Raw genomic sequence first — 27,259 nt, forward strand, 5'->3', positions numbered from 1 at the left:
TTTTCTCTTTGGTTCCTGAATTTTTGTCATTTTTCTTTGGTTTCCTGAAATTTTGGCATTTTACTTTGATTCTTGAATTTTTGGTGTCTTTCTTTGCTTTCCTGAATTTATGGATTTATGGCTTTTTCTTTGGTTCCTGATTTTTTTTTTATTTCAGTCATTAAAGGTTTTGAGTCTTTTGATCTAGAACACTGAACAATCAAAGCATTCAGCTTTACTTATTTTGCTAAATGGGTAGGTCCATTCCAATATCTCACAAATAAATCTTATTAAGGAAGAGAATGAGAGAGAGGGTGGGAGTGGTGGGGCTGGGGGACAAAGAAACACACAACTAAAGACCTTGCAAATCTGAATTCCATACCTAAGTGTTTTGTACATTTTAACTAAAATGTTTAGTTTTATTCAGTAACAGTCTTGCCTGTGTACCTTTTCATTTTGCAAAGTCTATTAAGAGAGCTACTAGCTTTTATTCTTTCATGGTTTTAAACTGTTAAGGTATAAAGAATAGTTACCAGGGAATCTAGTGACATTTTAGGTACTGCAATTATTGCAGAAATTATTTTATCATTAAAAACATTTTATTCTGAGAAGGAAAGAAACTTGAGGCTGTGACACCTCTGACATGTCTGAATAATTTCTACAGTGAAAAGAATTTAAACTACTGATACATTAAGTGAAAATTTTAACTGTTTTATATTCAGTGGTAACTCTCCAGTAGCTCTTCCTACCATTTTAAGCACAGTTGGGGGACTACTTGCTTTAAAGAATTAGCCTGCTGGTGAACAAAGTTTAAATTCTCAAGCTTCAACTCACTGTCAATCAGAGTTCCTTCACAGGAAATCAGTGTTGTTGAGTTGTGCCGGCAGTGGTAACCTTTATGGGGAAATTTCTCCCTTCTTTGAAATGGTGCAACCGTGGAAGTGGTATGTATGCATTCAGGGTGTGGGGAGCTTACCTCTCACATTGGAGGCATGGGGGAGGGAGGCTTGTCACCATGCAAAAGCACATTTTTTCCAACATATTTTGGAAAATGCAGTTTGGGGATTCCGATCCTAAGTGCATTTGCTTTCATCCACTCATAGTGGAAGCTTTTTAAAGTCTTTCCAGTTTGATAACCTACAGGTGACAAAGACAGAATTTTCAAGGGTGATTTGGCCAAAATTCAACCAGTTGAGGATTTGAGCTCCTCCAAAGGAAATCACTGTGAATGAGTTGTGTCAGCAGTGATGCCCTTTTGGAAAGTGATTTCCCCCTTCTACAAGTTGATACGACAGCAGAGTTGTATATAAATTTGGGGCTTACCCCTGCACAAAATACTTACAGAGTGTTTTTTGGCCATTTTGGGGGGGGGGGGGGATTCAGTTCTGGGATTCTAGTCCTCAGCACCTCTAGGGCATTTGGTAACATTAGAGGAACCATATTTATTGCTGAAATTCTTTTCTATCATCAGAACAGAGAGAGAAGAGTGCCGATGCAAGACCACTGACATGCCTTAAAATTACCACCATTTAAGAAGTTTGGTTGCATGCATTTTAAGTGAAATGCTCATGTACTGATCATTCCGGAGTTGTCTTTTTACTGTTTGCAGATCACCTGGAGAACTACTTGTATTTAGTTCTTTCCAGTTTTATGTTCTCAGGGAGTGAAATACTAACATAAATTCTTGCATACCAATAATTTTAGAAGAAATGTTCCCAGAAACACATCTTACTGTTTACGTAGAGATGGAAGAAGACAGTTGCACTGCCTCTGGAATGATTGCATAATTTATACATTTCATATTATTAAAAGTACTATATTCATATAATTAATAATTGCATGTGGCATGCACTTTAGGGAAATTTGTTTTTACCCAGTACTAACAGTTTCATTTTTATTTTTCTTTCTACTGTTTCAACTGCATTCCTGTTTAGTCTAGCACTCATTTAGACTTTAGAACCTGAAAAAACAAATTGCAGGAATTATAATATCATAGTTTAAATACTTCAAAAAGCTAACAGTTGCATGTAGTTTTAAGAAAAAAACATGTTTAACTTTGTTAACACTAACTTTTCCTGTGTTCTTTTTATAGCATTCCAATGGTATGTGGGAAGTTATTTTTACTCTGTCAACCTTTCAGGATACAATGTACAACAGCATGCAATTTGGCATTATTGTAGACTGCATAATTATTGCAGATATTCTTTTGTATTCTGAGACAAAAATCCTATTCAGCATGAGAAGCATATAACTGCAAGTCATGAACTGATTTGTACATTTCATTTTACTAGAAATGCTTTATGAAGAAATTTAATTGCATGATGCGTACATTTTAATGACAATGTTTAGCTTCATTCAGTATTTATCTTTTTGTGTTTTCTACTGTTTTGCAATGTATACAAATCATTTCTACATTTCAATTTACAAGAAAGGCATTATAAAAATGTAATGGTTGAATGCTACATACATTTTTAAGTAAAGACGTTTAACTTTGTTCATCATTAAATTACTAACCTTTCTTGTTTCCTTTTCTACTGTTTCATGGGCATTTGGGAAGCTGTCAATTTTTGCAATTTTCAGAGTATGATATTCAACTATCATGGAGTTTTTTGGTCATTGCAGACAGTATAAACATTACATAATGATCTTTGTAATCTCAGAAACAGTTTTATTCAGAGACACAGTCATAACATCTCTGCAAGAACCTTGACTTGATTGGATGATTCTGCATTTAGATGTATTTTATGAACAAGTTAATAGTTGTATACTGTCTGCAATTTATGTGAAAATGTTTAACTTTTTTCAGTACTAATTTTTTCGAGTGTTTTCCTTTTTATTGTATCTGGTAACTTGGGCAGCTACTCTTTTTAGTCTTTCAAGTTTTAGATGCCTGACGTGAAATACTGCCAGCAAGAAACCTGATGGCAGTACAATCAAAGTAATTACTACATAAATTATTTTGTGTTATGAGAAACAATCTGTCTAAAAATAACACAATGCAAGGCTTAGAAACTTGTGTTTATCTTCCCTCTCTGCATTAGGTTAATGCTACCTTTTAGAATTAAGCTTTGACAAGATAATAGGAATTTCCTTTTAAGTCATTTCACTAGTGTAAGGATGTTGCTTATGATGGTACCACCATCTATCAAGGTTCAGCTAGCAAGCCCTAATCACACATGGACAGTAGTAACAAGCTCTCTGGCCTGAAGGAACAGTGTAGGTTATACCACTGCTGAGTTGGTTTTTGGTATAGACTAGGATGCTTGCCACCTTCAGAGTACCAGAAAAGAAAAAAATATGCGGTAGGATACTGTGGAAGTATATTTATGTCTGTAAGCATGCTAAATGTATATAGCATTCCCTGGCAATGCTGAAACATGTTACCTGTGCAAATAGATGCAGCCCTCTCATTATAAAGACCCCAGATTATGGCACTGCCAGCCCCATCCCCAGGGGCGGTTGGTGTTACCAGAAACAAGAATAGGATGCCAGCTACAGTAGATATTGCAGGAGAAAGTGACTTTAATGGCCAGAAATTTAGAAGCTCACCAGTGTAAAATCAGACTGGTATAACTACTGGTGTAAAAATTAATTTCCTGGTGTAAAAAGTAATTTATTTAATAGCAACTATAAATTTTCTCAGGGTAGAACATCAGCAGATCCTAAATCTTCTCTCCATTCCAAGTGGTTGAATATCTAAATGAGGTTTGGAAGTCAAGTAGGAGAAAAAGAGCATTTTTGGCAACAATTCACTTAACAGTTTCATAGGTTTATACTAGGCTAATGACCACTGGGGTCTTTATAAGCCTGGATGTGCAACCCAACCCAGTTTTATCCACATGTACCTGGGACAGCTATTTGGGGGAGATGTTAGTAAGAAGGTAGCTAAGGGTTTTATGAGACGGTGAGTATGTATAGTTGGTGTTTAATTTACTTACTGTTGACTTCTGTTGATCTGAGACATGGGAACCACACCATGGTGACTTTGCAATTTCCCATTCAATGATCAAGGTTTTGTTTGAATAGGTTCAGGGATGAACTCTACTTCATGTGGATGGGGAGCTTATTCTATAATGTAGGAATCCTTTGAGGCATATATCAGTCTCCAGCATCTTCTATTTATGCTGCAGCAAAGTTCATGTCCTTGGATCTAGTGTTTCTGGTGCTGTTTGTTTTGCAGATGTGCAAGAGATCCATCAGAGCTGGATCTGAAGATGCCTTATATGCCAGGCTTAGCTAACCTCTCAGTAACCTGTAGATGACTGAGTGCAGAGATAAGACTTTAAGGTGATCTGTGTAGGACAGGGTATTCATACCCTTGGTTCCCCTGGTGAGAAACCTTTAAGGTTATTCCAACTATTTCAAGTGTCTGGTTAGACACATGCCAATGTGGGCATTGTAATCAATGCAATACTATAATATAATGCAATGTAAACAAATGGAGCTTTTCTTTCACGGCCTCTTCTCAAAATATTACCCAGTCAGACTTTTCTGGTAAACTAAGATAGATAGATAGATAGATAAATAAATAAATAAATAAATAAATAAATAAATAAATGATGGGTTGGATAAGGGCTGAGTAGAGTGGTAATATAACTTCTTTAGACCTGGATGCCATAACCTTGCATATGAGATGGACGGCATTGAATAATTTTCTTAGTATCTTGGTTATTTGTTGTCAAAGACCAGATTATTGTCAACATATGTTCCCAGATCGCTAACTACCTGGTCAACTCTTAAAGCTGTTTTATCAATGGAGTAATTAATGTTGGTGGACTATTTTCCAAAAGGCACTGTAAAACATTTCTTCACTTTGAGTTTTAATCCATGACTTTGGCACCAGTCATTTGTTTTAAATAGACCTTCTTGTAGGATTCCAGTGTCATGAGGGAATCTATGATAGCTCCCAATTTATAATTATCTGTGAACTTGGTGAGCCAGAGGCTTTTGACATTAGCCTTGACTTCCAAAAGTAGATGCCAAACAGGAGTAGGTTCAACATGGAGGCCTGTGGTTCTCCACTTATGACCGGTGTCTTACTGGAGATGGTCTCACTAATTCTGGCTTCTTGGTTCTATGTGTGAGCCAGCCAGCAATCCAGTGAATTATGTAGGGATTTATGTCTAGTTCTGAGAGTTTGCCAATAATACCCGAGTGGGATATTGTATCAAAAATATTGGCCAGTTCAAGGTAATGGGTATGCACCATTTTCACCTCATCCATAGTCTTGGTGACCCTCTCAAAGAAGTCTACCAGATTGTGTAGGCAGGACCTTCCCTTAACAAGGCCAGACTGGTATGGGTCCAATGTCTGTAGGTTGCCAATGTCCTTGATCATTTCCGTAATAATTCTTTCAGTACTTTGCATATAAGACTAATCAGACTAATGTGTCTGTAGTTCTAGGGATCAGATAATGGTTCACCCTTATGAAGAGGGATGACCATTGCAGCCCTCTATTCACCTGACGTAACCAGTTTTGAGGCTGCAGTTGAAGAGTGCCTCAGGTGGCCCTGTTAAGTCATGATTTAGGCTATTTAAGAGGCAACCTGGAATATTTCCGAGGCCCACTTCAGCAGTGTTTTTGGCCATAGTGAGCATCTCCAGGACCTGCTCCATGTTGATTGTCAGGGGAGGGGTTGCTAGAAGAAATTTCATGGGGGGAGGTACTGGGGGAGAGCAGGAACAGAGGTTAGAGAATGTATCAGCCAGTAGATTTGCTATGTCACCTAGGTCAGTGAAAATTGTGCCATTTATGACCAGTTTTGCACATTGCTGAGCATTACCTTTAAGGTTCCTGACATAGCTGAAGAAGGCCTTGTTATTGTTCTTAGACTGGGAGGCTATCCTGATCTTGTAATTGGCCTTGTTGGACTTTATTAGAACTCTTAGTTTCTTGTTTAGTTGAATCAAAGAGCTCTTATCTCTATGAGAGCTGTTCTTACTGATTTTGGCCATGACTTTTTTTTCTTTTGTTATATACCCTGTTAAGGTAAAGATTCATCCAGTGGGGGGTATTTTTGGTATTAGAGCTGGGCTTACTTTTGGTAGGTACAGCAGCCTTAGTGTATCAATTTACATGTTTGTAAAGGTTTTCGGTGAATAGTTATGCATAGGTAGATGCATTCTCGACCTTTGGGGAAACAATGAATTTTGATGCTCCAGGGATCTAAACACAATAAACAAAACATGCTGGAGGGATAGTTTCCTGACCCAGAGACTCCCCAGACTCTGGAATAGACTGCCCATACATGTCAAGCAGAGTGCCTCTTTGGCCCTCTTCAAAAGGAACCTTGATGATTGGATGAGAGATAGGAAATTCACCCCGGGGATCACATCAGTTGCCCTGCTAGACAGGGGTCTAGGGAAGTAAATACTGTGGGAAGAAATAGCCAGGGAATTGTTATGGCTAGGCTTGTATAGGCCCTAGGGCCAATACCCTAGTACCAACCTATGAACCTATGACAAAGTACTACTTGATAGGATGTAGTTTGCTTAAGAATAATTCCTAACTGGTATGTATTTAGTTGGATTTTATGGGTTTATTTGTATTTCAAAGGAAACAGCTTTATGGTTTGACCTCACCAATGAGAATGTGACACAGGGGAGGATGCAATGCTCTCCCATGTTGCCGAGTACTAGGTCAAGTATGTTTAATCCGCTGGTTGGAGTACGCACTATCTGGTTCAGGGTGTTCGTGATGATAAAGTCCGGGAAATGTTGTGCCTGTGAGTTATAGGCAGTGTATGTTTCCCATTCTATAGAGGGGTGGTTGTCTCCCATGAATAGGGTATTTGTTTGGATGGTGAGTACCTCTAGTCAAACTGTGTAACAGCTGTGAGCTTTGTGGGTCATAAAGAGTGACCCTTAGCTGGCCAGGGCATAGTATGGAGTCTTGTCTATGGAGACTTGGATGTGGATGAACTCCAGTGCATCATCTTGTTTAAACAAGCTGGAATCCATCTTTAGTACTTGTCTGTGCTGCTGCTGGCCTAAATGTGTAGAAAGCACTGTAGTCTTGCACTGCCAGAATACTTTCTGGGATTTTAAACCACGTCTCACTAAAACCACAGATGTCCATATTCTGCAAAGTGAGGAGAGTTGTTTGGTGTGGTGTTCCTTGTTTAGGCTCCTAGTATTAAGCAGTAGCACCTTAAAGTTGTTTTGAGGGTTTTTGTTTTGCTATGTTGGTAGTTTTGTCATTTTGACATTGCCTAAAAATAGGCTTTAAGGGGGTGGATAAAGTTTTAACCAGTAGTTGAAACCCCAGGGGGACAAGTGTAGACCTTCTTTAACAAAGCAACTCGGTCTGTTAACCATGTTCTCCCATGCTTATAGATATTAGATCTCCCTGGAGTGACAATAGCAGCTAAGCCAGTTCTTAAGATCAATCATTTTCTGTTCATACAGTGGCATCATCCTTGGTGAAGGTAGAATGCTGCTCAATGCAAGGCACATACCTATCTTTGACACATATTCAGAGAGATCCATAACGTCTCTTTTCATATAATCCATTGAAGCATGTTTCAGGACATTTACACCTGTATGGACTATGATAGAATTATATTGGTACCTGTGGTGCAGTGACTAGAATGCAAGCATGATATTCTGGATCCTAGCTCCAGATAGACAAATAATTGTTATCATCTCCTTGTCCAGCTTGGTGAGAAGAGCATCTGTGTGTCATTCAGTAGAATCCCCCATGACAAGAATACTGGGTAAAGGGTTTGCTCATCTTATGGGCTTTGTTCTTGGGGGATCATTGGGTGTAGGCGTGTGTAGTGTTAGGTTTTGCCTTTAGTGTGTCCTTTAGTGGGTGCTGAAGATAATTATTACCATTTAAGGACGCAGGAGGTCCTTGAGTTTTGGTAAGGTTTCTTTTAAGTACCTCAGCATAAGAAGGTCTATGTGTGTGCTGAGCAGTATATGTGAAGGGTGTAGTGTGTGTATTATTGATAACCTTGTTTGTAAACTGGAATTTTGCCTCCAAGGAAGTTATGTATGTACACGTCTTGCATACTGTGTTATTTTTTTAAGGATTAAAAGGTTATCTGAGTACATGAGACAGTTGTAGTATTGTGTCAGGATGACCATATCTACCAAGCTGGTTAGGAAGACATTAAGAAACTGCATATTCATGCTCTCAGGAATTATATTAAGGTTAGGCTATTATGGTTTATGGACTTGGTGTTACAGGGGTCACCTGAGTGGTATCTAGTGTTAAGGCTAAATGTTAGATTGTGCTATAATCAGGTGGTGTTCGACACACAAACTAGCTGCTCTAAGCTTAGCTTTGTGCAAATCCTTTCTGTGTTACAGGTTAATGTCATAAATACTAACTTTGTAGGTAAGTTTTGCAAACTAAGCGTTTGCTACTATACATTGCACAATTAACCAGCAGTGTACAGTGAGCAGCAGCACCCACAAATGTCTGTTCTCTGTTTTTGTGCATGGCAAACCCACACTACAACCCTGCATGTGCTCCCTCTTTAAGCAATAAAATCAGCTCTGACATGCCTGCATCACAAAGGGTGAAGAAAAACTCCAGTTTGCAAAAGCCCTGAAATGAAATGACTATTTTGTCAAAAGCTTAGCCAAAGAAGACATTTTGCTACTCTTGTAAAAATGTGTTGAGTTACTCCATTTCAGTCATGTAGGTCTGGTAAACTGTTCCTCAGAGTAAAAGCAGGTTTCACTAATAATTTCTCTTGCTCTGTCTACATGCCAGGGAGTTTCTTTTATCAAAGACTGACATTTTATTGTTCAAACCAGCCGCTGGGTTGTCCTAGTCTCATTTAAGTTCCACTCAGAAATTTTGAAACCTGCTTACAATTTGAGTCTACAATAGATAAAATAATCAGGTAGACCTATTGTCAGTTCTTTTCAGTTCCAGGTTTGAAGATCAGTGTTGATAACTTGCATTCCTTATGAAGTAAAGCTAATGAAAGCTTCCAGTAATACCAGGCTTTTCATTGATGTTATATCACAACCTACTGCAAAAAATTCTCTTGAAGATCATCATATGTAATACATTTTCTTACTACTATGCTTTATATGCTACACAAGGAGGAGCCAGGGATCTGCACACCAAATTCGAAAATCCATAAAAAATATCCAAACCAAGTAAGTAAACTTGCACTCAACGTTTATTTAAGCCACAAAATCTCTGTTTAGCTTTTCGTCGGTGACTCCTCACCAACTTCCTCAGAACAGGAAATAAACACATTCAACACATCCTGTTTAAATACTACAATATAACTCCCTACTTTTGCCACACTGCCACCTGTGGTTGGAATACAAAATTTCAATATATTAAAAAGAACATACAAAAGGCATAAGCCTATTTAAAAACATATGTAAATATAAAACACTCCCTTAATGATGTAGGATTAAAAAACAATAAATCAATAGCCAACAGGCTTGACTTGGAAAAAAGAAACCAGAAACAGGTATTAAAATAAAATAAAATCAATAGCTCACTTCATGGTTAATAAATTGGACCCATGATGGAGCAATGCATGTGCAAAAGAAATTTTAAAACAAAGGCTACTGAAAAACACGTATCATAATTTTGCACATTAACGTATGAAATAGCAAAACTACCTTATCAAACTTTTCAATTTCAAAACACAGGAAATTGATAACATGTTGTTCAAGCCTGGAAAATGGTATGCTTCCAGCCTCAATTGCCAAAACAATTCTCTGAGTTCCAACAAATAGGAAACAGGGCCCCCCTGTTATCATGCACAATCTGATCAATCACTGTGAAGCTAAACCCATGCCCCGGGCACTCGCTAATGTGTTTAGCAAGTGCATTAGCCATTTTTTCTTTCTTAATGGCATATAGATGTTCATATAGGTGCTCATGCAGTTTCCGGTCAGTTTTCCCTATATAGAAAGCCGGACATGAAGAACACTGGGCCAGGTAAACCACATGTGTGCTGGCACAGTTGAACCTCCCCTGGATTTTGTACTTTCTCTCTCTGATCGCAAAATAAGTTCCCGCTTTCACATATTGGCAGTATCTGCACATGTTGCATTTGAACATGCCTGAATGTGCCTGAGTAGGTCTAGGTTTCCTTTCAAGGATGTTTTTGTTAAGTTGGAACCTCTCTTGTAAATGACTTGAGGATTTAACCCTATTATATGATAATATTCAACACCGGAAGGGACTTTAAGATCTATAATTTTTCCGGGTTTTCTTTTCCTCCACCTCTGGTTGATCTTCTGGCTAAGGGCCTATCGTTTGTACTGGCCTGCAGGGCCAATTTGGCTAACATGTTGGCTGACCTAAAATTATTTACCAGGAAACTGAATTTACATCTCCTACTAGGGGACCAGTGTTCTTCTCCAAAGGCTTTTTTCCATTCCTAGCACCTTTAATCCACCCCTGCTTCCTTCAGTCAACGTCTTTGATCAACTATGTGACCTGGACATTCGTGCTACTCTCAAAACCAAGAAGAATGTTGGCTTCAATACTGCCAAGGAGGAATTGGCTTTGCTTGAACTGTTATGTCACTCAGGGGTCAGAGTGATGCAGCCGGACAAAGGGGGGGGGTCTAGTGACTATGGATGTGGAGGATTATATTAAGAGAATGGAAGCTATTCTGGCCTCTGAGACGTATGATGAGGTATCTAAAAATGAATTGAACATCAACATATCTCGTGTCCGTTCTTATTACGATGATATGTTTATCAATGGGGTGATAGATTTGGATGTGTTCAATTATATTTCTATATCCAAACCTAAGATTCCAGCTTTATTTAGTAACCCTAAGATCCATAAGAATATGTTGGACCTCCCCCCCCATGCGCCAGTTGGTCAGTGCTAGGGGGAGTATGACATATGCTGGAGCCAAGGTTGTGGACACTATCTTGAAAAAGTATGTCATCAGTGAGGAGCACATCTCAAAGGATTCTTGGTCTTTTTTAGGCAAAGTGAACCGGATTCCATTCAAAACCGAGAATCACTTCCTCACTATTGATGTGATAGACATGTATTCCTCTATCCCCCACTCAGTAGCATTGGAATGGATTCAAGCGATTTTGATTTCGAAACAAGCTCCGGCCAAAGAAATTTTGATGGTCAGAGAACTCTTAGATATAGTTCTTACATGCAATTATTTCTCCTTCAACAACCGATGGTTCCATCAAAGGATAGGGGTGTCCATGGGGTCCCCTTGTGGGGCCAGCGTATCAAATTTGGTGATGGCATACTGGGAGAAAGAGTTTGTCTTTCCTAACCCATTATTTAAAGAGAAAGTCCTATTGTATACCCGATTTTTGGATGACATTTTCATAATTCTCCAAGGGGGGAGGGAAGTAGCAGACTCCATCCTGGAATGCTTTAATACATCTACTGAATTCCTTAGGTTCACCTCTAACTTTTCCATGGAGAAAATTGCTTATTTGGACGTCGATCTGTCTAAGGATAACCACAGGGGTTGCTATATGGCCAACATCCATCACAAACCTACTTTTTCAAACTCATATTTGCACTTTGAAAGCAACCACCCCTTTCATCAGAAGAGGTCGATAGTCAAGGGCCAACTGGTCCGGGTGGCCAGGATGGTGACACGGGACAGTGATTTTTTAAAGGAATGTGAGTTTATCAGAGACATCTTTTTGAATAGAGGTTTTCCCGGCCATCTGATTTCAGACCTCTGTAATGAGGTAAGTCGCAAGAGGGAGAATGGGGTGTATCTTCCCATTTTGGGCCAGTCTATTGCAGATCAAGTTGTGTTGGTTGACGATACCCGGATTAGATCTTCTTATGCCTGCAGCTTCATCAATACTTACAGTTTGGATGCGGGGGCTATTGCTTCTATTATTATGAAGAATTGGTGTTTACTTACACCAGACAATCAAGGTCATTCAGCTTTAGGGTTAAATCCTCAAGTCATTTACAAGAGAGGTTTCAACTTAAAAAACATCCTTGAAAGGAAACCTAGACCTACTCAGGCACGTTCGGGCATGTTCAAATGCAACATGTGCAGATACTGCCAATATGTGAAAGCGGGAACTTATTTTGCGATCAGAGAGAGAAAGTACAAAATCCAGGGGAGGTTCAACTGTGCCAGCACACATGTGGTTTACCTGGCCCAGTGTTCTTCATGTCCAGCTTTCTATATAGGAAAAACTGACCAGAAACTGCATGAGCACCTATATGAACATCTATATGCCATTAAGAAAGAAAAAATGGCTAATGCACTTGCTAAACACATTAGCGAGTGCCCGGGGCATGGGTTTAGCTTCACAGTGATTGATCAGATTGTGCATGATAACAGGGGGGGGCCTGTTTCCTATTTGTTGGAACTCAGAGAATTGTTTTGGCAATTGAGGCTGGAAGCATACCATTTTCCAGGCTTGAACAACATGTTATCAATTTCCTGTGTTTTGAAATTGAAAAGTTTGATAAGGTAGTTTTGCTCTTTCATACGTTAATGTGCAAAATTATGATACATGTTTTTCAGTAGCCTTTGTTTTAAAATTTCTTTTGCACATGCATTGCTCCATCATGGGTCCAATTTATTAACCATGAAGTGAGTTATTTATTTTATTTTATTTTAATACCTATTTCTGGTTTCTTTTTTCCAAGTCAAGCCTGTTGGCTATTGACTTATTGTTTTTTAATCCTACATCGTTAAGGGAGTGTTTTATATTTACATATGTTTTTTAAATAGTCTTATGCCTTTTTGTATGTTCTTTTTAATATATTGAAATTTTGTACTCCGACCACAGGTGGCAGTGTGGCAAAAGTAAGGAGTTATATTGTAGTATTTAAAGAAGATGTGTTGTATGTGTTTATTTCCTGTTCTGAGGAAGTTGGTGAGGAGTCACCGACGAAAAGCTAAACAGAGACTTTGTGGCTTAAATAAACGTTGAGTACAAGTTTACTTGGTTTGGACATTTTTTACGGATTTTCGAATTTGGTGTGCAGATCCCTGACTCCTCCTTGTGTAGCAGCTGGTTTTGTCTTTACTATGCTTTATATGACAACTTACAGTAAGAGATGCTGTTGACGAGGATATGAAACATTAAATGGTATAAGTAGAACTGGTACTACTGAAGAACACTAAAACACATCCACAAGCGAACTGAAGAAAAGGAAGGCAGTACAAACGTTTTCAAAACTAAAAGCAGCACCAGGATTCCACCACAAATAAAAAAGAGTTGATGATTCAGCTCTCAGCTATGACAAAGAATATCCTGAATTAAGAAGGAGTGAAAGGATTATGAACAAGGTTAATTTTAACAATAGACAGCAACCTTAAGTGAGGTTTCAAGCCATGGGGTTACAGGGGACGAGACCCAAGAGCAGAAATTGGAGGACATAAGTATTTTTTATGACAACGTTACTTGTATTGACACTGTGTACAATTTTGTTAACCATGAGCAGTTTGTAACAAGTACTGTTTCAGGAAACAGCATCAATAGCAATGAATGTACTGTTGCTTTTAGTCAACAAAGAGACTTTGCAGTTTATAATTATTCAAAAGTATGCATTGATGAAACAATGGCTGATTTATTATCAAAAGGAATGTCATTTGTTCCATCTAGAAGCTTTAATGTCACTGATACTATTATAGACCTAAAATTGTATTTGAGAAAGTTGAATTTAACTTTGTTATATGAGAACGATGCACAGAATGACAACCGCAATGTTTTTCATATTAGTTCTACTTATAACCCCCTTTGCATCCCAAGCTTGTAATGTATGAGAAATTATGCGAACTAGATCTCCACAATTTGCACAAGTATAAAAATAAGGCAATTCAAGGTTCAATGAACCTCAGCTTAGAAGAACGGATCAGCTTGAGTTCATTACAAAAGCAGAATGTAAGGGTCATGAAACCAGACAAAGGGGGTGGGGTGGTTGACATGGACGTGTCCATGTACAACGATAAGATGCAAAGTATTCTTGGCACTGATAACTACAAAGAGGTTTCCCTTAATGAGCTGAATGGGGCATACAAGAGAATTTATGGCCAATTAACTGACATATTTTTGGAAAGGAGAATTGATATTACTTTGTATAACTATTTGGACATCATTTCTTCCAGAATTCCAGTGTTTTTTGGCATCCCTAAAATCCACAAGGGGCTTCTTGACTCTCCCATGAGGCCCTTGGTGGATGGAAGGGATTCCATAACAACGACTTGTGCCCAATACTTAGATTAGGAGTTGAAAAAAATATTGAAATTGGAAACCCAGATATGCAAAAACTCCATGTCTTTTTTAGGACATATTAACAATACACAATATGATGTAAATTATTTGTTAGTTACTATAAATGTTAGAGACGTGTACACCATTATCCCACAGACCATTAGTTTAGATTGTGTCAATAAGATATTACTAGAACATAAAATCGACCATGATAACATTAATTTTATTTTGGAATTGTTAGAAATGGTCTTAACTAACAACTTTTTTTCTTTTAACAACAAATACTACTTGCAAACAACTGGTATTGCCATGGGGTCAGCTTGTGGAGGGGCATATGCAAACACAGTCATGGCATACTGGGAGAGGCGATTTGTATTCCAGTCAGCCTATTATTCCCATATAAAAACATATTACAGCTTCCAAGATGACATCAGTTTAATATGGAAAGGACCTCTGATCATATTAGAGCATTTTTTTAAAAATATATTAATACTACAACCACCTTTTTACATTTCACTTCCGCTGTTAACTTTGTCTATATGGACTACTTAGACGTCCACTTTTTTAAGGATGAAATGCATGGGAGGTATGCTACCACAATTTATAGGAAAAAACTTACTCCACTTCTTTTCTGCACTATAGCAGCTTGCACCCTGAGCATCAAAAAAGATCAGTTGTCAAATGACAACTAGTAAGAGCTGCTTGTATGGTGTCTATTGATGTGGACTTCATGATAGAATGCACTAATTTAAAAACCATATTCTTAAAAAGATCATACCTAGTTGACTTACTAAATGAATTAATAAACAAAGTGAGTAAAAAGAGGGAAACAGGTAATTTTAGTGTTGCCGCCTCACAGCAAGAGGTTCTCCGGTTCGATCCTCGGCTGGGGTGCCTTCTGTGCGGAGTCTGCATGTCCTCCCTGTGGTCGTGTGTATTTCCTCCAGGTGCTCCAGTTTCCTCCCACATCCCAAAGACATGCTGTAGGTTGATTGGATGCTCTAAATTGGTCCTAGGTGTGAGTCCGTGCATTTGTGTACTTTCTGTGGAACGTTGGGTGCCGGGCTGGCAACTCGACACCGTAAAACTCCACTGACAATCATGAGCAGACAGGTGATCCACTGTGGTGATCCCTAACAGGGAAAAGCCGAAAGAACTAGATTAATAATGACATTTCAGATGGTGATCTTTGGAACCTTAATGTGATGGCGTCAGATTTAACAATTGACACTCAGCAAGATCAAAACATACACAGGAAAGACAGTATTGCTTTCTTGAGATCTTTGACCATCACTTTTAGTTCTGATTCCTACAGCCTGAGGTGGATTTTCCAGAAAAACTGGGACATTCTGGTGGAAGATGTTAACATCAGAACCCAGTTAGGTGACAAACCTACAATGATATACAGGAAAGGTAGGAACTTGAAGGACCTACTTAGGAACAGACATAGCCCCATTGTGCATGGCCATCTTGGCATGCACAAATGTGGAACATATAATTGGTGTCACAAAATCAAAACAGGGGACACATTCACTGTAAAAAACTCTGAATATTCCATCAAAGGGAAGTATAATTGCTCTTCAAAAGCAATAGTATACGTGGCTATTTGTGACTCATGTCCTGTGTTTTACATAGGTAAAACTGAAAGGAAATTCAGCCACAGAATTTATAAACATGAGTATGCTGTTAAAAAGAAAAATTTGAACAATGTTTTGGCCAGACATATTCAGGATAATGTTGGGCACAACTTTGGGTTCATGACCATAGACCATGTAGATATAAATGATAAAAGACCATGGGGGGGTGTATTTAGAATTAAAAGAATTACAATGGCAGATTTGCCTACAGGCTGACAGGTGGCTGGGCATTAATGAAAGAACTTCAATCACCCCGGTGTTAAAATTGAAAGCCCTCCAAAGAAATAAAATTGTAGAAAAAGTATAATACACAATACAAAATTTAGTGCCTTTTGACATCTGGCAGGCTCTTCAGTGGATTGACAGTTAAGTGTCAATTTATATTTGTTTATAATATACAATAATAGTAAAGGAATTTTCAATGTTGATGTTTTACCCAATTTTATTGTGGATGACATATTGGCGTTATTTTATATACTTCATATATTTTATATATTTAGTATTATCAAAATTTCAGGCATGGAAACTGAGGGGTTAATTTTTATTCAAGTTCCCACCCAATCAGATGAAGTGGAGCATTATTTAAATGTTTGACTGTTATTACTTTGCCATCTGATGAAGTTTACACTGTCTAAACGAAAGCGCTTACGTATTTTATTTATTTTACAATAAACTGAAGTTTTTATTTGTGGTGGAATCCTGGTGTTGCTTTTAGTTTTGAGAACATTTGTACTGCCTTCTATTTCTTCATAACTGGTACGACATTCAAACAGTATCCCAGAGTTAAAATTCTAATGGTACTCACAACAGACAGATTCTGATAATTCTGCTTATTTGCCCATCAGCATTGCTGTCACTGGGATGGTCATTATAATTACAAATATGATGGACATCATAATTATAAATGGCTTGGCAGCTGACAAGAGGATTAGGGAGATGTTAACAGGTTCTTTCCTGTGGTCCAGTGGCTCAGGGTTTGATTCCCTCAGCTTCCATTGCCTAATTCTGTGATTCTGAGTAAGTCACTTAACCAGACAGCACTCCTAAGCCAAGTGTGAAAAAGCTCCATGGAGATCAGTGCTATACCTTGGTTAACAAATCAAATAAATAAATAAATAAAATAATAAAATAATAAAGTCAGCGCCAGTCAGACTCTTTCTTCTACCTTCATTCAGGTTGAGAAAGACCTGTAAATAATACTTCTAGGGCAGAACTGTCGACAGTGAAGAATGCAGACCTGTTAGGAAAATATAAAAGTAGCATATTAGATGTATTATGCTACAAAAAGTACCAAATCCCATCTGACTAGGAAGAAGGATAATGAACAGGTCTATTCCCAAGAAGACATAAAGTAATGGTGAAGTTCTTATAAAACTGTCTTACATGTTGCATATGTCAGTCATAATAGCAAGCTAAGTCGCAAGGTATAGACAAATTGCATACAGTTTGAATGGAAGACTGCTCAAAGAGCTGAAGATAAGAAGACATATTGTATCTCATGACAAAAGTTCAAACAATGAAGGTCCTAGTTGTGTACCAACACATCAGTTAGCGAAAAGATATAAAGTCCTCAATAAAGTGTCATTCTATAATGATTGTCACTGCATTCCAAATGACTGTAATAAAATCTAATACCTTTAGCTGGAAATAGCATCTAGGCATATTGCTGCTTGCAGGGAATATGATTTGCACAAAACCTTTATTCAGACCATTAGTAATCAGCTTACCAAAGTGAAGCAGCCTGACATCATCTGAGAAGCTCGAACATGTAAAGGTGATGTGGGAGATCCTGAGCTCTGTATTCCATGGCTAGAAGTAACAGTTCTGGTATTGAGCCATTTCAGCTACATATTCCAAGATTCTAAAATCCAAATTAAAGAAGTGCAGACATTTTTTAATCAAGCATTTATTTTCTATAGGTGGGACTACATATCTTTAGAGGCAGGAAGAAAATCTTGCATGGACATCTTTTAATAATCACAGAACCTCTTTTGGCTGAGATGCCCTGTGTGAAGTATGTATTGCCTTTAGAAGTGTGACAGCATTTATTTGCCTGTGGAGTATTACTACAGTTACACCTATTTAATGCTATGCAATACGGATAGCTCAAGCATAAACAATAAGAAAAAACCCCACCCTGGATGGGAAATAAGGAATCACATGTCATTCCAGTAAATTGTATCAGGTGACATTTTAAGAAGAACCAAGAAGTAAATGGCTTGCCACCATATGGAGGAGGTGACAGAGCTCCTGATATTATCCAGTAAGATGAAAATTTCTGAACAGTGGATTTTAACAGCGCTCAGTGACTGAACACTGTTTACTCATGCATTTATGAGAAAAATTAGAGGATAAAAACTTTAAGTTAGGGTTAGCCCTCCATTCTTCAACCAGTTTTTTGACAGTCATTTGATTTACCATTCTGAGAGCTAACGAAAGTCAAGATGCAAGAAAGGAATCCGTTTTCTGCTCTAAGGCCATTTTATACAATGGTGATCTTGTAGAGCTCATATTCACGAAAATATGGCTAAAATTACAAATCCAGGCTAAAACCTATGATGCTAATTTATTTATCGTTATTCCCATAGCTGTAGTGACTTAGAAAACAAATGCTTTAATTATAATATAAGGCAATTAAAATCAATTAGACATTTACACTAAAAATATTTGCTGTATGTTAAACAAATTAGAAACTATTTTGAAGCTTCTGCAGAGACCAAACACGAAAACAGTGAAGGAACAGCTGTTAGCAGGGGAAGCAAACTCTTTTTACTTTTATGACATCTGTAACATTTGTAATAACAAGGATGAAGGAAGAGTATGTGATGTTGGTACAAAGCACTTAAATCCAATTATGTTGCTATACTTCTAGGAATTTAGTCACAGAGCAACACCAGTTGGCAGTGGGTGATCTACTGGTTAAATGAAATGAAATGGCAACAAAAGACAACAGAAATGTTAGTGCTTGGAGCCTACATATAGTACATGGTCATTACTAGAATCGGTAAAAACAACTTTTCGATGTAGCAGCTCTAAAACACCGCATTCAGGGAAGGTAAAACGTAATGTGGAATACAAGTGGAAAGAGTGCGGTGTCTGAACAAAACTGCAAAATCAGTCAGTAACTGTACTTGGAAGTGACAAGATTAACTGTTTGAAGAAATTATGCTTATTTGTTTGTATTATTTTGTTTCTGTAACAGGTATCACCTCTTCACATTGCTGTCAGATATAAACAGAATAAGGTTGCCTGTGCCTTGCTGGAAGCAGGATGTAACATTAACATTTTAGACAATGTGAGTATAAAGGAGAAAAATGTATTCCATTTCAAAACAGCTGAGTGCAGCACATATGTCAATTACGTTCCATGTTCATTCACAAGTATCATACTGAAAGACCCAAAACTGATGTACAGATTTTAATTCATTCTGCCTGTTTACCTGGAATATGAGCAGCATAAACATTCGTTCAAACTGACATGCATTAAGAGCAGACCACAACATTCTCATAGCCAGGAATGCATTCAGTAAGACACTGTCCCTCTGAACCTAGTAAAATGATAACTTTGAATGTGGGTCTGTAGCTGCTCAGAACCACACTTTTGTTTTTCAGTTGCTCACAAGTACTTGTAACTGCTTGCTCTTTGTATCAGCAATATGTATCTGCTCAAAGTGCATTGCTTTGTATTCTCACCAAGTCTGACGCCTCCCAGAGAAAGTGTGAGACATTTTGTTGTGTTTTAGTGCAGTCTTTCTGCGAGCTGCAGTGACCTTGGAGCAATGGTGATGGAGGGGGTCACCCAAAAGAAAATGCTTATTTGGTTTGTGTTTCTTTGATCTACTTGCACAAAACCTATGCAGCTTGCAGCACATATGTGTAGATGCTTTCAGTACTCAAGCTCTTTGCTACCCTTGTATTCACTGCATCTAGATTAATTTAACTTTGTAGAAGTCTCAGGACATTGTTAGGATTTCTGCCCTGACTAAGTGACTTAAAATGAAATAAATCTGTAAACTACAGCTTTCTAAGTAAAAATAAGTCACAGCATTTTAGTGACAGCTACTAATAACTCTTGAACCATAAATGGAAAAACATAAAATGCAACTAGCAATTTTATTCAGCAGAAAATTAATTTTCCAGCTGTGAAAAAAAATGCAATTGGTTATAATTTTTACATGTGTATTTTACCAGGAAGAATATATATACTCAGTAGATCGAACGTTTTCAAGTTTGAACCACATATGTCCGAGACTATATGCTCGAACTTGTAAAAGTCCGATCGGACTGAATGGAGATCTCCGTACAATGTGGAAAGGGAAGATTTCCTATTTCCACACGGTAGTGCGATCTCGGAGTTGGTATATTTCAGTAAGGTGGGTGTGGGGGGCATAGCCCCCTGCTATAGATGTTTAGTTTTGTGTTTTGTTGTTTTATTTGTTTTTACTTCAGTGTTCGAACTTTAATGAGTTTGAACATATGGTCTCGGCCATATGTGGTTCAAACTTGTAAAATTTCAATCTACTGAAGTAGATCCATATATATATATATATATATATATATATATATAAAACAAAAAACGGAAGACACCAAATGATAAAAACTTGTATAAATTCGAAAGCTTCCCCAATGTGATGCAGCAAACTGTGAGCAAATTCTTCAATTCTTCAGCTATCATTCAATAAGAAACAAATAATCCAACAGCGAACTAATAAAACACAAGTATTTAATGAATGTAAGCGCTTTCACGGATTCAGTGTTCCGCTTCATCAGACATCTAGAACAGAAAAAATCAGTATGTTTAAATACCTTCTCACTTAATTCATAGTCAGTCAAACAATTAAACAATTAAGTACTGAATTAATTAAGAAGTTGCTTACCAAATACTAACCAGTCTATATATAAAGCTATAAAACACTATTAAATGCTTTTAAAGTTAAAAGTTGAAAAGAGTTAAAAATTATTTCATACATACAATTTCAAATACATGAGTTATACTACAAATAATCATTTAAGTCTTCTTCTTGAGAATAGGTTGGAGAGTGACAGTTTCATTTAAGCCTCTCCCTCGATGAGCTCCCAATCTAAGAATCCAATGTACTTCCATTCTCTCAGTCTCAGTGCTGATGTCTCCTTTTGTTAAGTTGTCATGGAGAACCTGTAAAATCTGAAATAAAAATGTATGTTCCTTTCCCATATTTAAGGTGTGTTTCGCTATAGCACTATAATCATCCTTTCTATTAGTGCAATAAATATGGTCTCTGATCCTCTCTCTAAGAGATCGATTGGTCTTACCAACGTAATATTTAAAACAAGTTTGACAGTGTGCTACATAAACTATGTTTCTAGTATGGCAATTACCCGTATCTCTCAATGTCCATAAATAACCCGTATCCGGGTGTTTAAAGAAACGTGAAGAATCAATATACATGCACTGAGCACAAGTGCCACATTTCTTAGTACCCATACTGGTAATATCAACAGTATTATGTGTGTATTGTTTATCGCAAAGTCGTTGTGTAAGGGACTGTTTATTACTATATACAAATCTAGGGTGACAGCCCAATAAATCTTTAGTTTGTTGGTCAACCAATAATATGTGCCAATTGCGTGACACTGCTTCCTCAACTGTATGTACATTCATAGAGTATGGAAGGATGATATTTATATTGTTATGATGGTATGCATCTTCCTTTCTGTGATCTTCACCACTATCTCTGTGTGAGAAATATGGTTTCGCACGAGTTGACCGTAGGGCTAAGGCTTGGGAACATGAATAGTCAAGTTCCTCTTTACAATAACCTCTTTGCATAAAGTCATGCTTAAGGGTTTTGATCTCACCTAGTAGCGTCTGTTCATCACAGCATAATCTGGAAAGTCGCATTGCCTGTCCCTTTACAATATTTCTAAAAAGGTTATCATTATGCATATTGTCTCTGTGTAGGAATGATGGTTTATAGCAGGGCTTTCTATAAGTCTTTGTTTGCCATTTACCATCATTCAAAGAGATTGTAACATCCAAAAAATTTATGGATGAAAAAGATATTTCATGAGTAAACTTTAAGAAAGTAGATGTAGAGTTGATGTATGTTAAAAACTATTGTAATTCATCATTGTTACCCTTCCATACAATAAGAAGATCATCTACAAATCGTCTGTAGAATAATATCTGCAGATGATTACACAGATATTCCTGTTCCCAAGCCACCATGACCAAGTTGGCATAAGTATTTGCACAACTGGTGCCCATGGCGACTCCATTCCTCTGCCTATATATTTTATCCATAAATGTGAATACATTGTTTTCTAGTACCAATTCTAAAAGTAAACACAGTAGATCCACTTTGATATAGTTGTTATTGTTCTCTAGGAGTAATTCCTTAACCATTGGAATCCCCCTATCATTAGGAATACTGGTAAACAAGGACTTAACGTCCATTGTTAGCAGTATCAGATCATCAGAGTTATCAAGTTGTGTTGTAAAAGCATACAAATCTTTCAAAAAGTGCTCAGTATCCCTGAGCACATATTTATAACAGGATAGGATGTTTTTCAACTCATGGTCTAAACAGATGGAGATGGGTTCCGTAACCCATCTCGCTCCAGCCACAATTGGTCTAAATTTGGGCTGCAGGGGGTCCTTGTGGATCTTTGGTAGGCCATGTATCCTCGGTAAAGAGGGAGACTTAACCAAAAAATAATGTAGCAACTTTTTAGTAATAATGCCCATGTTAAAACATTAATTTAAATTAGAAAAAACTTGATTGTGTATATCTGTTATCACATTTAGGTCAATCAATTCATACTCATAGGTTTGTAACATATCAGACATAGTAAGCACATAATAGTTAGTGTCCAGTATAACAACCGGGCCACCCTTATCTGCTGGTCATATCGTAATGGCCTCATTCTGTTGCAAACTAGTCAAAGCTGCCCTCTCATTCTTAGTTAGATTAAAGTCTTTGTTCGATCTATCATATAATAAGTCATCATATAGACTGTTCTCAAATGCTTTTAAGAAGACATCCAAATGTGAAGGCATTTGTGGGGTAAATAAACTTTTCCTCTTGTACGGTTCATTAACAGTCACATTCTGGTTGCCTAACATTAATTTCAAAGACAAGTTCTGCAAAAACATTCTGATTGCCAAATCAGCTTCACCATAATCAATATTAGTTGTGGGGATAAATGTCAACCCCTTATTAAGTACTTTGAGTTCATTGCCAGTCAAAACATATTGGGATATGTTCCAAACTAAATTCCCTGTTGCCACATCTTTTTTATAGTATGTACCTGCATCTGATCTGGACCCTCTTTCCTTTTTTGTCCTTTCTGGACTTCTAGATCTACCGATATCTTCCTCCCCGTTCTTATCGGGAGTGGTACCGCTGGAAAAACCTGCGGTTTGAGTTTATCTAGTTGTATTTTTCGTTGCACATCACCTTTGCCATGAGTCGGTTGTAGAATCTCATTAGACGGTATTTCCATATTGTGTGGATCCATAGGTGTGGAATATACGGACCCCTCAGTTCTAGGTGAAGCCACAACTTCTGCATCAGAAATGTGGTCATTCACCACCGTATCTTTCTCTTCAATTCCCATGTTATAACTTCCCCGCGTTGTATGCATTGCTTTCGATCCATGGTTCAGTAGGAATTGACGTTCTGTTCCATCATTGGTTGACCTAACCATGTTATCATGCTTCTTATCAAGTTTATTTCTTACTTGTTTATCGCCAGTATCCAAGGTATTAGTTCTAGGCCATACAAAGACATTGTGATGATTAAAGTCATTTAGATCCCTCTGTAGTTTCTTTTTCTTATGTTCCATCAATTTGGTCTCATATCTCTGGACACAGTCAGTCATATCGTGTATATATACTTCCGATCGATGGTCACCATAATTTTCCAGTAAATCATTTTGCTGGTCAACTAATTTATTCCTTATTTCCGACTCAAGTGGTTGAAAGTAATCGAGTAACAACTGAATGTATGCTCGACTAGCTTTCAAATTAATTTCTTGCCATTGAACCAGCAAATCTGGATATAAATTACCATACGTTGGCATGTTCAGGATACGGAGCCCTCTCGGTATAACATTATGTGCAAGCGAGGCTTCCAAATGATATCTCTGACACAGTAACCTTTTAAAACGATAGGCATTGTTCTCAACTTTTAACTTTAAAAGCATTTAATAGTGTTTTATAGCTTTATATATAGACTGGTTAGTATTTGGTAAGCAACTTCTTAATTAATTCAGTACTTAATTGTTTAATTGTTTGACTGACTATGAATTAAGTGAGAAGGTATTTAAACATACTGATTTTTTCTGTTCTAGATGTCTGATGAAGCGGAACACTGAATCCGTGAAAGCGCTTAAATTCATTAAATACTTGTGTTTTATTAGTTCGCTGTTGGATTATTTGTTTCTTATTGAATGATAGCTGAAGAATTGAAGAATTTGCTCACAGTTTGCTGCATCACATTGGGGAAGCTTTCGAATATATATATATATATATATATATATATATATATATATATATATATATATATCTTACAATATTAAACACCTGCTTTCCAAAGATAGTAACTGGGGGCCCAATCAGAAATCTGAGAATTGACAATGAGAGTCCTTAAACTTCAAAAAAAAAAATTAATTTCAGTTTTGTAGGTAAATCAGAGAATGTGAGGTGCTAAACCCACTGTTACATATTAAAATATTTCCCCCATTGAGGGCGCTACACTATATAAAGCCCTCTCCTTAGATATGCTATCTCTGAGATGACTGTACCTCAGAGAAGGGTACATTTCAGGTTCAGTATATATTCTCCCAGATTATACTTAATTTCCAGTTTCACAACTCTCTCTTTTGGTTGTCAAAAAAAAAAAAACAGGAACACTAGTTGGGGGGGATGTTATTTGTTTTATTCTTCATCTACTAGGGATGTTTTGGTGATACTTTTGATATACTGTCAGTGATCATAGATGCAGTAAGGAAAATGCTTGCTTTAGTGACAGGTGATTATAAATGTGTGGGTTCTGCCCCAGCACTGTGCAGCTGAGATATGCAGCCTGGACATTTGGCTGCAATGATACACCTGTTGTGCAGTACAATGGTTTGTGTTAATCTTATGTTTTCATCTTTCAGAAGAGTGATTAAAGCAAGTCTCACCTGAAATACTAATATGGAAAAAAATCCAGTGTAAGTTCTGGATTTTTCTGTTATTAAAAGAAAGCTCTATGTTATACAGACTTTTTCACATAGAGAACCATACAGTACAAACTATATTGCATCCATTTATTTAAAGAAAAGGTTTGTAAAGTTTCTAAGTATTTTGTTTCTATACTGACTGAACTTAAGATAATATATTTTCAGTTTTCATTCATTGATTCTCTCATACCTGCTTCATCCTTCTTATGGCTATGGGAAAGCCAAAGGCCATCTTATCATACAGTATATTTAAGGTGGAGTAATAAGCCTGGCATGGACACAGACACATACACATGCTGTCTCTCTCACACACACACACACACACACACACACACACACACACACACACACACACACACACACACACACACACACACACACACCACTCATGCATGACATACTCAACAACAATTTGGAGGAGTGGTAATTCACCCACTACATGTCTTTCAGATGACAGAGGGAGTGACAGCACCTATTTTCACTTTGCTGAGTTTTACGAGATTTTGTTCAAAAGCTTAAGCTTATTTTATCTGCCAAGTTGAGTAATAACTTACAGTAAAATATAACTAATGCTTACCTCATCCTTCCATTCTAAAAACAAACACTTTGGTTTGGTTTATGTTATTTTATGTGATTCTGCCTTATTTAGTAACACAGCTAAATACAGTTATATTAGTTTATCTAATCCTTATTATTTCTCTAAGATATGTGAATATAGTCTTTGCTCCGAACTGGTGATCATGCACACATTTATTATTTTGTGTTACTTTAGTCAGTAATGAGGTACCTAAAATACTGGAAACATATTTTGTCCATTACACAATACTTAAATGATACATATAATGCTTTGTGACCACACTAATAATACACATTATAAACAGTTATCAGCCGTAGTTGTACAGTGTCATTGGTACTGTGAATTAAAATAGAAAGCAGGTATTCCTGGGGCTAAACAGAGTAATATCATGTATCTGAAATGTCTTTTCATGGTTCATTAGGATATAAAACATGTACTTTGACAGTTGTAGTCACTAGAATTGTAACAAGGTAAGTATTGCAAAACACAAGTTACAATTACCCAAGAAACATTGCTTCTCTCAACAAGTTTTGCTAATAACTGTATTTTAGGATTATTTATAATTTTACAAGGAAAAAAAGGAAATTAATTCAGTGTTTCAAGTTCTCCGGCACCTTGCAGATGACAAGTATATTATCTTAGCCATATAGTTATATTTTTATTACATTTACTGGCAAGCAGTCATTCATCATCTTAGTACTGTAAAACAAGTGTCAGAATGGCCACATTCTTTCTTTTCATTTTTTATTTACCTTTGCTCTGTAATCTTTTTTCATATTGTATCCTATTTTAACATTGACTCACATCTAATAACGGTTCTTTTATTTTCTTTAACAATGGCTCTACATAGCCAATTTCTTTTTATTTCTCATATTTTCAGTTGGCAATAGCATACTCCATTCAGACATCAAATAGACCAATACCCTCTATGTAGAAAATCAATTTTAAACAAGTTATTTAACAAAAATATATTAATGGTTAATCAAATAGAATTAGGTATGATAGATAATGCCACAGTTTATGGCTTGCTTTCTGATTTAACTGGATTCAGTCTTGAATCTCATAATGCTACAAATGAAAAACAAATGTTAACTTCACAGGCAGGCATCAATCATCATCTTCTTTCGGCTGTTCCTGTTAGGGGTCACCACATCTGATCATCTGTTTCCATTTCTTCCTGTCCTCTGCAGCTTGCTCTGTCAGATCAACCACCTGCATGTCCTCTCTCACCACATCCATAAACCTTATCTTAGGCCTTCCTCTTTTCCTCTTACCTGGTAGCTTCATCCTTAGCATCTTTTTCCCAATATACTCAGCATCCCTCCTCAGCACATGTCCAAACCAACGTAATCTTGCCTCTCTGGCTTTATCTCCAAACTTTCCAACCTTGGCTGACCCTCTAATATACTTATTCCTAATCCTGTTCACCCTCATCACACCCAGTGCAAATCTTAACATCTTTAACTCTGCCACATCCAGCTCTAACTCCTGCCTTTTTATCAATGCCACTGTCTCCAACCCATATAACATAGCTGGTCTCACTACACTCTTGTAGACCTTCCCTTTCACTCTTACTGGTACTAGTCTGTCACGAATCACTCCTGACACTCTTCTCCACCCACTCCATCCTGCCTTTACTCTCTTCTTCACCTCTCTTCCACACTCACCATTACTCTGAACTATTGATCCCAAGT

At 37.2% G+C, this 27,259-nt stretch overlaps 1 protein-coding gene across 2 annotated transcripts in view; it reads left to right on the forward strand.

Moving 5' to 3' along the window:
• The window catches only part of ANKDD1B (ankyrin repeat and death domain containing 1B), a 1,083,940-nt gene that overhangs the window by 702,897 nt on the left and 353,784 nt on the right, over positions 1 to 27,259 (forward strand). For both annotated transcript variants that reach the window (XM_044063959.1, XM_044063958.1), the window contains exon 10: positions 18,985 to 19,077. In XM_044063959.1, coding sequence (XP_043919894.1) covers positions 18,985 to 19,077 — 93 coding nt within the window. The remainder of the gene's footprint in view (positions 1 to 18,984; positions 19,078 to 27,259) is intronic.

Source organism: Protopterus annectens, chromosome 2.part2 (genome assembly GCF_019279795.1).
Source record: "Protopterus annectens isolate FY-2018-M chromosome 2.part2, PAN1.0, whole genome shotgun sequence".
Classification (NCBI taxonomy): Eukaryota; Metazoa; Chordata; order Ceratodontiformes; family Protopteridae; genus Protopterus; species Protopterus annectens.